The sequence below is a fragment of the Trachinotus anak genome, unplaced genomic scaffold, assembly GCF_046630095.1.
Source record: "Trachinotus anak isolate AG129_WGS33_773 ecotype Australia unplaced genomic scaffold, CSIRO_AGI_Tana_v1 ptg000014l, whole genome shotgun sequence".
Taxonomy (NCBI): domain Eukaryota; kingdom Metazoa; phylum Chordata; class Actinopteri; order Carangiformes; family Carangidae; genus Trachinotus; species Trachinotus anak.
In genome coordinates, this window is record NW_027273865.1 from 12,648,517 (window position 1) to 12,663,023 (window position 14,507).

The window sequence follows — 14,507 nt, forward strand, 5'->3', positions numbered from 1 at the left end:
TAGAGTGTTTTCATATGCCATGTCCTGAAGCTATTGCTGCCACTTAAGAAGACACTGCTGATAACACTACAGAAACTACCTTGCAGCACGTGTGTGTGTGAATGGGGTTTCAGTCTTATGAAGAACATGGACAAAAGAGCTACATTGTTGTTGCACAAGTCATTTAATGATGATCAGCATCAATGGACCCCTTCCAATTTTTTTGGAGCCAAGGAAGTACGTCACAATGGAAACCATCACTCTGTCATGCAAAGAAGGAAACAAAGCACACAGAGGACACCTGAGCACAAATACAGGGTTCAAATTAAGGATTGGACCCCTTCAAACATATATATTTATCCTTCTTACCTGTAATTGTAAATATTATATATGTATGTATAATATATTTTCCATATTAATGCCTGAAAGAAACTTACAATACAATTTCAGACACCCCTAAAGAGGACTGTACCATTTCTTAGCCTTATGTTAGTTGAAGTCTTGTGTACCTGCCTCACTCCATCAGTGCCCCCCACCCACCTCCCAAGAAAAAGTTGATCCCATGATCGTCTTTGTATAATTCACTCTGCACAAATATATTTATGAAGCTCTGTAGATTACAAAGTTAGTTACCCTCCCCTTTTTAAATGGCCCTCATGAACATTATTCTTCTGCTCTGTAGTGAAAAGTCGAAAGCAGTAAAATATTCCTGTCAGATTTAACTGTTATGTATGATGTTTTGGGACTTTTTTGTACTGCTTCATGAAGACAAAGACTGTGCTGTGATTTCAGTTATATGTACTTATAAATGATCGCTCAGAGAGAGTTAGGAGCGACAGAATATCTTTCTGATTTTGTCTACACAGCAGACAGCCTCTGTCTGGGATCCAGAATAGTTAAACCTTTATTCACCTCAACTCTGGAACAAAACAGACTTTTATTTGACGCCGATCTTTACTTCTAATTCCCTCTGACTGAAATCTGTAATTGGTGATACCTGTATTATAGTACAAAGCCTAATTTTCTATCGCTGTTTCTGTCGCTGTTTGCCATGTTACAGTTACTGAATTACATTTTAATACAAACTCAACAGTTCCTGTAACTGTTTCAAATTTAAAGCCCTTGAGCATTTCAGTGGACAGAAACTCTTGAGCATATTGTCTCATTTCTGGTTGTTGGCGTTTCTGTTGTTTACATGCTATTCAGATCTGCTAGTTTCTTTAGCAGTTACCAATGACCTCTCTATCTCCCTCCTGTGCTGTCTCTGCTCAACATGTCTTATGTTTACTTATTCCTTTGCTTCCTTAGGTGATAATGATACATGTAATGAAAGTAGTTTATTTGCTGTAATGGAAGCAAGACCATTGGAAGAGCTCCTACACTTCCCTGTGGTTCTGGAGCAGCCAGGAAGAGCTGCCCTTGTCGCACTGTGTGCCATAAAAAATAATAATCTCAAAATAACACTGGTTAAACAAGGCTTTGATTTGCTCATTCTTCCAGAGTCAGCCACTGACCAGATGTAGGGACGTCATTAAAATTTTATCTATATCATATCCATACTTTTACTGATCCAGCTTATACTATTACTTTTAATTTAAAATGATAACGTTTTCACTTTAAGAAGCGTGGATACAACATATGTGCAGATTGAGAAAGCATGATAAGCAGTGGTCTGCGCTTGTGAAAGAATTTGCCTGGACACCTTCACTGGTCAAACAGATCACAAGCCATTAGTCCCTCTCATCAGCAGCAAGCAGATCAATGTTGTTATGCATGACAAGATACAGTGCAAAGGCTGAATCTGTTCTGAGCAAATGGCTGATTGTAACTGATACACTCTTAAGATACCCATCTACGTTTCAGCTGATGCTAGGACACTAACCATGGACACTAGTTCCAAAATGGATGAATGACAGAGCAAATGCTTAATACAGGTTAATTATTGTATTATACTTTTAGTATAGAAACCTGCAAACCACACTGTGGTCAATTGATGAGGTGCAGCTGTTTCTTTGTTTGGTATCCCTTTGTTTGCTCATGTGTGTTGAAAATGACATCATCATAGTTACGTGGGTTGTTGCCATATTTTTGTTTTTGGCACATTTTAAATCAGGAATAAGGTTTGTGCATTGATTCATTATATATATATATTGGTATATTATGATATGATTGTGTAGTAATAGTGTGTTTAATGTACATATGCTGAAATTTAATTACTAAATTAAATGATAGTCGAAAATATAACAGTGGTACAATACAAGTCTTTATTGAAATGAATATATGTCTACTTAATAGTGCGGTTAACAAATTAGAATGTAAAAAATGTAATGCCAGCAGAATGACTTTTACACCATATTATTTTAACTTTTCAGAATGATTTTGGTGCCATCTTCCCCATCATATTCTTTTTTGTATTTTTCTCTGGTTTCAGTAAGATAATATAACATTTTGGAATAAAAATACAAATGAGTAGTCCAAAACTGGAGGCCAGAATAGCAAATATTTCTACAGCAACACTGAACTTCCCAGGAGAGCTGACATACGCTGGAATAAAAGTGATCCACACTGTACAAAATATCAACATGCTGAAGGTGATAAACTTGGCTTCATTAAAGTTGTCGGGCAGTTTCCGAGCCAGAAAAGCAAGAAAAAAACACAACATGGCCAAAAGTCCTATATACCCAAGTACAGCCCAAAAGCCTATAGCTGAACCCAGAGCGCACTCTAAGATAATTTTATCCTTGAATTCCTCAAAATTCTTCAATGGAAAAGGAGGAGATATTGTTAACCACAAAATACATATAACAACCTGTATGAGAGTGAAAGCCAGAACACTGAGTCTCTGCTGTGCAGGTCCAAACCACTTCATCACATTACTGCCTGGAAGTGTAGCTCTGAAGGCCATTAACACCACTATAGTTTTCCCCAGAACACAAGAGATACAGAGGACAAAGGTGATGCCGAATGCAGTGTGTCGCAGCATGCAGGACCACTCAGAGGGCTGGCCGATGAAGGTCAGAGAGCACAGGAAACACAGGGTCAAGGAGAAGAGCAGCAGGAAGCTCAGCTCAGAGTTGTTGGCCCTGACAATAGGAGTTTTCCTGTATCTGAAAAAAATGAGTGCAACAACAGCAGTCGTACATGTTCCAAACAGGGACGCAGCAGTGAGCAAAGCTCCCATAATTTCTTCAAATGTTAGAAACTCTGCCTCCTTCTTCACACAGGCATCTCTTCTCTCATTTGACCAGAACTCTGGGTGGCACCGTACACAGGTGATAGAATCTGAAAAGTAATATTAAAGCAAATTTCAGACTTGCTGAGTATGTTTGTTTCTTTTCTTGTTGTTTCTTTTTTTGCATCTGCTCTACAAATATTACACTTACACTTCATGACTAACAGATGACAGATGGATAACTGTATAAAAGCTCTATGCTATTATCATTAATGACTCACTCATAAGCATAAGATCTAAACTTTGTTAAATTGGTAGGTTATTTGATATACATTATTTCGTTGTAAAGTTTTTCAATGTAGAATTTTAATGCTCTTAGTACCACAAACACAATTCGTTTCACCCTCCATACATCTGGATATATCTGTATTTGTTATGTATTTTTGATATGTTGGATGTACTTGATATGTTTTTGATAAAAAATACCAAACACTGATCATATGTTCCACTGGGGAAGGTTTCCTGCTTTTGAAATTAGAAAACACAAATATTTGGAGTGTGATGAAGACAATTTGGTTTTCTGGCACATTCAATTTCAAAGCCATGTATTGAACATTACTAGACCTGTAATGTTGCTTATTTCTCCCTCTGCACATCTTATACAGTCATAGCAGCAGACAGGCTTTCCTTTCTGGAGAACCTTGCGAGTTCCTGCGGGACATTTCTCACTGCAAACTGACACAGGCACCTGCATGAACAAAAACTCTTTTGACATTCACACATTAACAATGATATTGTAATGAATAATTATAGTGATGATTTGTTAACTAACCTGTTTTGAGTTCTGTGCCCAAATTAAAGACTTATTTTGCAGATTCAGCTGTTTGTCTGCAGGTAAAGATGCATCATGAAGACCAACTGTGACAAAGTCAACAATGCCTTTTTCCGTTGGCTGCCAGTTTATAATTTCATACTTTGCTGCTGGGTCTCCATCCTGATTGAAGTAAACCTCATCTCCCTCCTTTGTTTTGAATTGAATGTTTTTTATACGCTGTAAAATCTAAGAATATGCATATTCATTTGGTTAATTATCTGACAGATGTTCTGTAGGCCTGTTGGCTCAACAGCATGATAGACAGACTGTAACACTCATTTTTAAAAACATTGGAACTGCTTTTCTTGTGACCTAATGTCAAAACTAGAATTCAAGTATTTAGTGTTGAACTCACCGTGAATGGATCTAGCTGCACCTTGGGGTTACATGTTTCATTACAGCCAAGAATACTATGAAGTGCGTGGGCCACAGCGTACACTCCTTTGTAGACATTGTTAAATATAGGCATGAGTGACATATCAGTGAAGCTGTTATGCACTCCAGTCAGATCCTCATGTCCAGTACACTCTCTCTGATTCTCTGCTGATGACTTTGACTGCTTGAACTTACAGCTAAATAATGTCTCCCAGAACTCTGTAAATATTTCATTACTAGATGAATTGAGTGGCCTCACATTGAGTATGAACTCTCTCATGCCACTGACATGTGCTTGGGGAATGGACAGGCCTATTGCACCATCCAGAATGTGATGCTTATCCATTTCTGCAATTTGGGAATCAAAGATCCAACTCTCACTGCCTACCCACTGGTACCCAGTCAAGTTGTAGTTGGACAACCAATGTATTAGCACATCCATATCCTTGTGGGAGAGGAAGGCAACAATCACCTTGGAAGTGGAAGCCCTGATAATGTCAATTATCTTTTGTATTTTCTTTGGTGGATCTGTTCTAAAGAAAGGCACTGAGTACTCCAGACAGATGCCCAGCTGCTGTGCAGTTTCTGTGAATGTGGCCATGCCATCAATACCATAGGCATCATTGGTTCTAATAGCTCCAACCCAAGTCCAACCAAAGTGCTTGACCAACTGGGCCAGGGCTCTGCTCTGGTAGTAGTCACTGGGTATTGTTCTGAGGAAGGATGGGTACTTGGTTTTGTCACTGAGACAAGCACAGGTGGCAAAGTGGCTGATCTACATGAAAAAAGAGATAGAAATGTAAAAAATAAAATAATCACACAACTGCATTTGCCCCAAGCAGCTGATAGAATTAAATAATACAAATATTTGACAAAAATAATATATATACCAAACCTAATTACCATTGGGATATGAAAAGGTCCAATAACAGTGGCTATAGCCATGCAGGGAGAGGAAGAGGTTTCTCCTATAATGGCCTGCACTTGTGCAGGTCTGGTACATGGCGCATCAGAGGTTGCAGATTCAATTTCATTACCATTGGCCAAGGCCAGTGCAACCCTGACACTTCTGGAAATGCCGCAAGTATCATACATTTTATAGCCCAGAGCGATGCCAGGAAGTAGGTCTGTGCTGTTGTTAATCTCCTCAACAGCAAAAATCATAGCCTGGGCAAACTGGAACTCTCTGAAATTCAAACTTGATAATGACAGTTTTAACAGCTTTACTAGTGGTAGCACTTGAAACAATAACACAGTAAATGAAAGCATTTGATGGTGGTACTGCACACAATGGGGAATATTTCTCATTTTAATATAATTTAAGTTACCTGGCGCATTCCAGTGGCAATGGTTTGTGCATGTAGGTATCCTGTCTGTCTTTCCAGCTGCTGTGGAAAGAGAAGATTCCCCCCAGTATAATGTCCCCATCCTTAGATAGCTGAGGGTTTTCAGGATCACCTCTCTGTCTGCATACCAACTCCTCAGCCTGAGAGAAAGTTGCTATCAACAACAGCTGTAAAAATGCCCAACCTTGCTCTGACCACCTGTGTGTGGACGTCATACTGTCTGAGAGAACTAAACCACTGGGTGGCATCATATGTACCCTACATTAAATCAAAAACGCCTGCACTGGTATTTATGCATTTTGGAGCAGCATAAAAAAAAAAAAAAAAATAGATCATTGATGTGTGAAGGGAGGTGCCCAAACAGAAAAAGAGTTTTGCGCTGCAGCCTAATTTAAGTATCTTTTGTTGGTGTGTTATGAGACACATAAGAATATTCAGTTGTGCCACACTTTTTTTTTCTTTTTTTTCTGATAATTTTCACATTATGAAGATACAGTTTACACTTGAATTTATACTTATAGTATAAACAGTGAAAGATTATGTAGGATAAAGGATACTGTAAGTACAGTCAAAAAAAAAAAAATCCTTTCAGCAGTACAATAATTGGTCCAGGACAAATCTGTACAAATATAGTCATGTTAAGCCTGCACACAGGAGATTACTCCAGCAATGATGCAGGGGAAATTAGTTAAACTTCCTCTCCAGACATGTTTTAAACTACTGTTATAATTAATATGTTGTTATATATGGTTTTCCCACATAAAAAGTGAAAGAAATGGAAAACTGTGGCTAGAAGCACATCTATGCTTGCTTCGTCACTGAGAAACCCACCACTGCTGTCACTAGGTTGATCCATGAGGGAGCAGAGCATCAAGATGGTCAGTGGAGGAAATATCGGAGAGATGTTTTTTGAGGAGTTTTTTTGTGCACCAGAATTGGCGACTAGAAGACGCATCATAACAGTAAACGTAGTTATTTGTTGATGTTGTTTGTTGCTGGTAGCTGCAGTGGCTGACACATTGTTAGTGGCTGTGCTAATGCAAAATTTTGTTCTCTGTACTGACAAGGTTTTTGTGACAGGTAATAGAGCAGTGCATATCAAGACGGTTATAGGATACATCAACAGTGGTGTAGTCTACATGATACACAGGTAAATGCCCTACACCTCCGAAGAAAGCTCCAGAGGTTCTGTAAAAATGCCCAAGGATATGTAGCAACTGTTTTGTGACAGAACTTGCACTTCAGCAAGTTTTTGTGAAAAATGGGTAAGGAGATCTGTCAGTAAACTCAACAAACATCATAAAACTTCACCTTGTGCACTCTCTGTCTGTATTACTTTTTCCCAGCCTGGCGAAGTCATGATCCACCCTACTCTGATTCTGACTGGCTCGTACTTGTTGCCTTTTTAGATTGGGTTGGTAGGTTTAGGCATCAGGAGAGAACCTGGTTGGAACAGTGTAAGAAAATAAGGGTAACCTAATCAGAGGCAGAGTAGGACAGGTCATGATGGAAATGAGCGCAAAGTACTCTATTTAGAGTGTTTTCATATGCCATGTCCTGAAGCTATTGCTGCCACTTAAGAAGACACTGCTGATAACACTACAGAAACTACCTTGCAGCACGTGTGTGTGTGAATGGGGTTTCAGTCTTATGAAGAACATGGACAAAAGAGCTACATTGTTGTTGCACAAGTCATTTAATGATGATCAGCATCAATGGACCCCTTCCAATTTTTTTGGAGCCAAGGAAGTACGTCACAATGGAAACCATCACTCTGTCATGCAAAGAAGGAAACAAAGCACACAGAGGACACCTGAGCACAAATACAGGGTTCAAATTAAGGATTGGACCCCTTCAAACATATATATTTATCCTTCTTACCTGTAATTGTAAATATTATATATGTATGTATAATATATTTTCCATATTAATGCCTGAAAGAAACTTACAATACAATTTCAGACACCCCTAAAGAGGACTGTACCATTTCTTAGCCTTATGTTAGTTGAAGTCTTGTGTACCTGCCTCACTCCATCAGTGCCCCCCACCCACCTCCCAAGAAAAAGTTGATCCCATGATCGTCTTTGTATAATTCACTCTGCACAAATATATTTATGAAGCTCTGTAGATTACAAAGTTAGTTACCCTCCCCTTTTTAAATGGCCCTCATGAACATTATTCTTCTGCTCTGTAGTGAAAAGTCGAAAGCAGTAAAATATTCCTGTCAGATTTAACTGTTATGTATGATGTTTTGGGACTTTTTTGTACTGCTTCATGAAGACAAAGACTGTGCTGTGATTTCAGTTATATGTACTTATAAATGATCGCTCAGAGAGAGTTAGGAGCGACAGAATATCTTTCTGATTTTGTCTACACAGCAGACAGCCTCTGTCTGGGATCCAGAATAGTTAAACCTTTATTCACCTCAACTCTGGAACAAAACAGACTTTTATTTGACGCCGATCTTTACTTCTAATTCCCTCTGACTGAAATCTGTAATTGGTGATACCTGTATTATAGTACAAAGCCTAATTTTCTATCGCTGTTTCTGTCGCTGTTTGCCATGTTACAGTTACTGAATTACATTTTAATACAAACTCAACAGTTCCTGTAACTGTTTCAAATTTAAAGCCCTTGAGCATTTCAGTGGACAGAAACTCTTGAGCATATTGTCTCATTTCTGGTTGTTGGCGTTTCTGTTGTTTACATGCTATTCAGATCTGCTAGTTTCTTTAGCAGTTACCAATGACCTCTCTATCTCCCTCCTGTGCTGTCTCTGCTCAACATGTCTTATGTTTACTTATTCCTTTGCTTCCTTAGGTGATAATGATACATGTAATGAAAGTAGTTTATTTGCTGTAATGGAAGCAAGACCATTGGAAGAGCTCCTACACTTCCCTGTGGTTCTGGAGCAGCCAGGAAGAGCTGCCCTTGTCGCACTGTGTGCCATAAAAAATAATAATCTCAAAATAACACTGGTTAAACAAGGCTTTGATTTGCTCATTCTTCCAGAGTCAGCCACTGACCAGATGTAGGGACGTCATTAAAATTTTATCTATATCATATCCATACTTTTACTGATCCAGCTTATACTATTACTTTTAATTTAAAATGATAACGTTTTCACTTTAAGAAGCGTGGATACAACATATGTGCAGATTGAGAAAGCATGATAAGCAGTGGTCTGCGCTTGTGAAAGAATTTGCCTGGACACCTTCACTGGTCAAACAGATCACAAGCCATTAGTCCCTCTCATCAGCAGCAAGCAGATCAATGTTGTTATGCATGACAAGATACAGTGCAAAGGCTGAATCTGTTCTGAGCAAATGGCTGATTGTAACTGATACACTCTTAAGATACCCATCTACGTTTCAGCTGATGCTAGGACACTAACCATGGACACTAGTTCCAAAATGGATGAATGACAGAGCAAATGCTTAATACAGGTTAATTATTGTATTATACTTTTAGTATAGAAACCTGCAAACCACACTGTGGTCAATTGATGAGGTGCAGCTGTTTCTTTGTTTGGTATCCCTTTGTTTGCTCATGTGTGTTGAAAATGACATCATCATAGTTACGTGGGTTGTTGCCATATTTTTGTTTTTGGCACATTTTAAATCAGGAATAAGGTTTGTGCATTGATTCATTATATATATATTGGTATATTATGATATGATTGTGTAGTAATAGTGTGTTTAATGTACATATGCTGAAATTTAATTACTAAATTAAATGATAGTCGAAAATATAACAGTGGTACAATACAAGTCTTTATTGAAATGAATATATGTCTACTTAATAGTGCGGTTAACAAATTAGAATGTAAAAAATGTAATGCCAGCAGAATGACTTTTACACCATATTATTTTAACTTTTCAGAATGATTTTGGTGCCATCTTCCCCATCATATTCTTTTTTGTATTTTTCTCTGGTTTCAGTAAGATAATATAACATTTTGGAATAAAAATACAAATGAGTAGTCCAAAACTGGAGGCCAGAATAGCAAATATTTCTACAGCAACACTGAACTTCCCAGGAGAGCTGACATACGCTGGAATAAAAGTGATCCACACTGTACAAAATATCAACATGCTGAAGGTGATAAACTTGGCTTCATTAAAGTTGTCGGGCAGTTTCCGAGCCAGAAAAGCAAGAAAAAAACACAACATGGCCAAAAGTCCTATATACCCAAGTACAGCCCAAAAGCCTATAGCTGAACCCAGAGCGCACTCTAAGATAATTTTATCCTTGAATTCCTCAAAATTCTTCAATGGAAAAGGAGGAGATATTGTTAACCACAAAATACATATAACAACCTGTATGAGAGTGAAAGCCAGAACACTGAGTCTCTGCTGTGCAGGTCCAAACCACTTCATCACATTACTGCCTGGAAGTGTAGCTCTGAAGGCCATTAACACCACTATAGTTTTCCCCAGAACACAAGAGATACAGAGGACAAAGGTGATGCCGAATGCAGTGTGTCGCAGCATGCAGGACCACTCAGAGGGCTGGCCGATGAAGGTCAGAGAGCACAGGAAACACAGGGTCAAGGAGAAGAGCAGCAGGAAGCTCAGCTCAGAGTTGTTGGCCCTGACAATAGGAGTTTTCCTGTATCTGAAAAAAATGAGTGCAACAACAGCAGTCGTACATGTTCCAAACAGGGACGCAGCAGTGAGCAAAGCTCCCATAATTTCTTCAAATGTTAGAAACTCTGCCTCCTTCTTCACACAGGCATCTCTTCTCTCATTTGACCAGAACTCTGGGTGGCACCGTACACAGGTGATAGAATCTGAAAAGTAATATTAAAGCAAATTTCAGACTTGCTGAGTATGTTTGTTTCTTTTCTTGTTGTTTCTTTTTTTGCATCTGCTCTACAAATATTACACTTACACTTCATGACTAACAGATGACAGATGGATAACTGTATAAAAGCTCTATGCTATTATCATTAATGACTCACTCATAAGCATAAGATCTAAACTTTGTTAAATTGGTAGGTTATTTGATATACATTATTTCGTTGTAAAGTTTTTCAATGTAGAATTTTAATGCTCTTAGTACCACAAACACAATTCGTTTCACCCTCCATACATCTGGATATATCTGTATTTGTTATGTATTTTTGATATGTTGGATGTACTTGATATGTTTTTGATAAAAAATACCAAACACTGATCATATGTTCCACTGGGGAAGGTTTCCTGCTTTTGAAATTAGAAAACACAAATATTTGGAGTGTGATGAAGACAATTTGGTTTTCTGGCACATTCAATTTCAAAGCCATGTATTGAACATTACTAGACCTGTAATGTTGCTTATTTCTCCCTCTGCACATCTTATACAGTCATAGCAGCAGACAGGCTTTCCTTTCTGGAGAACCTTGCGAGTTCCTGCGGGACATTTCTCACTGCAAACTGACACAGGCACCTGCATGAACAAAAACTCTTTTGACATTCACACATTAACAATGATATTGTAATGAATAATTATAGTGATGATTTGTTAACTAACCTGTTTTGAGTTCTGTGCCCAAATTAAAGACTTATTTTGCAGATTCAGCTGTTTGTCTGCAGGTAAAGATGCATCATGAAGACCAACTGTGACAAAGTCAACAATGCCTTTTTCCGTTGGCTGCCAGTTTATAATTTCATACTTTGCTGCTGGGTCTCCATCCTGATTGAAGTAAACCTCATCTCCCTCCTTTGTTTTGAATTGAATGTTTTTTATACGCTGTAAAATCTAAGAATATGCATATTCATTTGATTAATTATCTGACAGATGTTCTGTAGGCCTGTTGGCTCAACAGCATGATAGACAGACTGTAACACTCATTTTTAAAAACATTGGAACTGCTTTTCTTGTGACCTAATGTCAAAACTAGAATTCAAGTATTTAGTGTTGAACTCACCGTGAATGGATCTAGCTGCACCTTGGGGTTACATGTTTCATTACAGCCAAGAATACTATGAAGTGCGTGGGCCACAGCGTACACTCCTTTGTAGACATTGTTAAATATAGGCATGAGTGACATATCAGTGAAGCTGTTATGCACTCCAGTCAGATCCTCATGTCCAGTACACTCTCTCTGATTCTCTGCTGATGACTTTGACTGCTTGAACTTACAGCTAAATAATGTCTCCCAGAACTCTGTAAATATTTCATTACTAGATGAATTGAGTGGCCTCACATTGAGTATGAACTCTCTCATGCCACTGACATGTGCTTGGGGAATGGACAGGCCTATTGCACCATCCAGAATGTGATGCTTATCCATTTCTGCAGTTTGGGAATCAAAGATCCAGCCCTCACTGCCTACCCACTGGTACCCAGTCAAGTTGTAGTTGGAAAACCAGTGTATTAGCAAATCCATGTCCATGAGGGAGACAAAAGCAACAATCACCTTGGAGGTGGACATCTTGATAATGTCAATTATCTTTTGTATTTTGTCTGGTGGATCTGTTCTAAAGAAAGACACTGAGTACTCCAGACAGATGCCCAGCTGCTGTGCAGTTTCTGTGAATGTGGCCATGCCATTATTACCATAATCATCATTGGTTCTAATAGCTCCAACCCAAGTCCAACCAAAGTGCTTGACCAACTGGGCCAGGGCTCTGCTCTGGTAGTAGTCACTGGGTATTGTTCTGAGGAAGGATGGGTACTTGGTTTTGTCACTGAGACAAGCACAGGTGGCAAAATGGCTGATCTAAATGAAAAAAGAGATCATTATGTAAAATATAAATCATTCACACAACCATATTTCCTCTGAGTATTACAATTACAAAATATTTACCAAATCTACTCACAATTGGGATATGAAAAGTTCCAATAACAGTAGCTATAGCCATGCAGGGAGAGGAAGAGGTTTCTCCTATAATGGCCTGCACTTGTGCAGGTCTGGTACATGGTGAATCAGAGGTTGCAGATTCAATTTCATTACCATTGGCCAAGAGCAGTGCAACCCTGACACTTCTGGCAATGGAGCCACAAGCATCATACATTGTATAGCCCAAAGCAATGCCAGGCAGTAGGTCTGTGCTGTTATTAATTTCCTCAATGGCAAAAATCATAGCTTGGGCAAACTGGAACCCTCTGAAATTCAAACTAAATACAAACAGTTATAAACATTACTTGTTGAAACACTTGAAATAGAAACAATAGCACAGTAATTGAAAGCATTTGGTGGTATTAATGCACATAATAGAGCATATTTCTCATGTTAATACACAGTTTGATCACTTGTTATGTACATGTTTTGTATCTCTATCCTCTTGCATATTTTGAATCTAAAGAGATTTACACAATACAGTTTACCTGCTGCATTCAAGTGGCAGTGGTTTGTGCATGTAGGTATCCTGTCTGTCTTTCCAGCTGCTGTGGAAAGAAAATATTCCCCCCAACATAATGTCCCCAGCCATAGATAGCTGAGGGTTCTCAGGAGCACCTCTCTGCCTACACACTGGCTTCTCAGCTTGAGAGAAAGACGCTACCAACAACAGCTGTAAAAGAGCCCATCCTTGTTCCGGCCATCTCTGTGTGGATGTCATTCTGTCTGAGAGAACTACACCACTGGGTGGCATCACATGTAGATTAATGTAAATCAGAATCTTGCACTGGTATTTATACATTTTGGAGCAGCTTTAAAAAAAAATAGAACATATTTTGCCTCTGTGGGCCCTGATGTTGCAGCAAAACGAGGGAGGTGCCCAAACAGAAAAAGTTTGTGGCCATAGTTTATTTTAAATATCTTTGGTGTGTGGGCTGTCAGACCAGAATATTAAAATGTGCTGTACATTTTTCTTTACTTTTTAAATTTTTGTTTATTATAAAGATGTGATTTATAATTGAATTTATACTGGCAGTTTAAACATTGAAAAATAGATGAGGACTAACCCTTTAAAAAAATGTACACTGTGGTCCTTAGAGGACAAAAATATCCACTCAAAAAACATTGTAAGAAGAATATGTTGTATTGTATATTAATATTATTTTCCACTCTCACTCAACATTAGTTCTGATCATAACTACTAAATATTAAATCCTTTTCAGGATTTTAACCCTTTAAATGCCAATTTGTTGACCTAATGCCACCATTGTTTTTATGCCTCATATTGGCATGATGCTCCCCTTGTCTCAAGGACAAATGGGTTAGGTTTTGGTGGTAAAAGGTCAAGGTCACGATGACCTAACCTGTTTTTGGTCTTCTGAGCATGATATCTCAGTAGCGGCTTGAAGGAACTTATTCAAATTTGGCGCAAATGTCCACTTGGACTGAAGGACAAATTCATTAGATTTTGGTGGTCAAAGGTCAAGGTCATGGTGACCTCAGAAAACATGATTCGGGCCTTGTGAAAGCAATATCTCAAGAATTCCTCGAGGGAATCCCTTCAAACTTGGCACAACTGGCTACTTGGACTCAAGGCTGAACTGATTAGACTTTGGTGGTCAAAGGTCGAGGTCACTGTAACCTCACAAAATGTGGTTTTGGCCTTGTCAATGTAATATATCTGTAATGCCTTGAGGGAATTTCTTCAAATTTGCTGCAAACATTCACTTGGAGTCAAGAAGGAAGTGATTAGATTTTGGTGGTCAAAGGTCAATGTCAGTGTGACCTCACAATTTTTGGCCATTACTCAAAACTTCACACAGCAATTATGACAAAATTTACCGAAAATGGTTATAACTTTATATGCCCATGGATAAACAGGGATGTCACCTGAAACCAGTCATGGAAGCATACAACCATGAGGTGGTATGTCGC

The 14,507-nt window shown here is 38.5% G+C and overlaps 2 protein-coding genes across 2 annotated transcripts; both read right to left on the reverse strand.

The window, feature by feature from the left end:
* Positions 1–2,254: 2,254 nt before the first annotated feature.
* On the reverse strand, positions 2,255–5,935 carry LOC139632329 (extracellular calcium-sensing receptor-like). Its single transcript, XM_071497213.1, has 6 exons — positions 5,729–5,935; positions 5,304–5,598; positions 4,381–5,175; positions 3,984–4,211; positions 3,776–3,899; positions 2,255–3,261 (listed from the first exon to the last, which is right to left on the reverse strand). The coding sequence occupies exons 1-6, from the start codon at positions 5,758–5,760 to the stop codon at positions 2,348–2,350; spliced, it is 2,388 nt and encodes a 795-aa protein (XP_071353314.1). The 5' UTR covers positions 5,761–5,935; the 3' UTR covers positions 2,255–2,347.
* A 2,718-nt stretch (positions 5,936–8,653) lies between these two features.
* Positions 8,654–14,244, reverse strand: LOC139632328 (extracellular calcium-sensing receptor-like). Its single transcript, XM_071497212.1, has 6 exons — positions 13,061–14,244; positions 12,553–12,850; positions 11,658–12,452; positions 11,261–11,488; positions 11,053–11,176; positions 8,654–10,538 (listed from the first exon to the last, which is right to left on the reverse strand). The coding sequence occupies exons 1-6, from the start codon at positions 13,372–13,374 to the stop codon at positions 9,625–9,627; spliced, it is 2,673 nt and encodes an 890-aa protein (XP_071353313.1). The 5' UTR covers positions 13,375–14,244; the 3' UTR covers positions 8,654–9,624.
* Between the last annotated feature and the right edge of the window lie 263 nt (positions 14,245–14,507).

Coding starts and splice junctions, on each gene's coding strand:
- LOC139632329 (XM_071497213.1), bottom strand. CDS start 5,760: ATGCACAAACCATTGCCACTGGAATGCGCCAG. Junction 5,176..5,303: donor GACCTTTTCATATCCCAATG/GTAATTAGGTTT, acceptor TTTTTCATGTAG/ATCAGCCACTTTGCCACCTG. Junction 3,262..3,775: donor AGAAATAAGCAACATTACAG/GTCTAGTAATGT, acceptor ATTACTTTTCAG/ATTCTATCACCTGTGTACGG.
- LOC139632328 (XM_071497212.1), bottom strand. CDS start 13,374: ATGTATAAATACCAGTGCAAGATTCTGATTTACATTAATCTACATGTG. Junction 12,453..12,552: donor GAACTTTTCATATCCCAATT/GTGAGTAGATTT, acceptor TTTTTCATTTAG/ATCAGCCATTTTGCCACCTG. Junction 10,539..11,052: donor AGAAATAAGCAACATTACAG/GTCTAGTAATGT, acceptor ATTACTTTTCAG/ATTCTATCACCTGTGTACGG.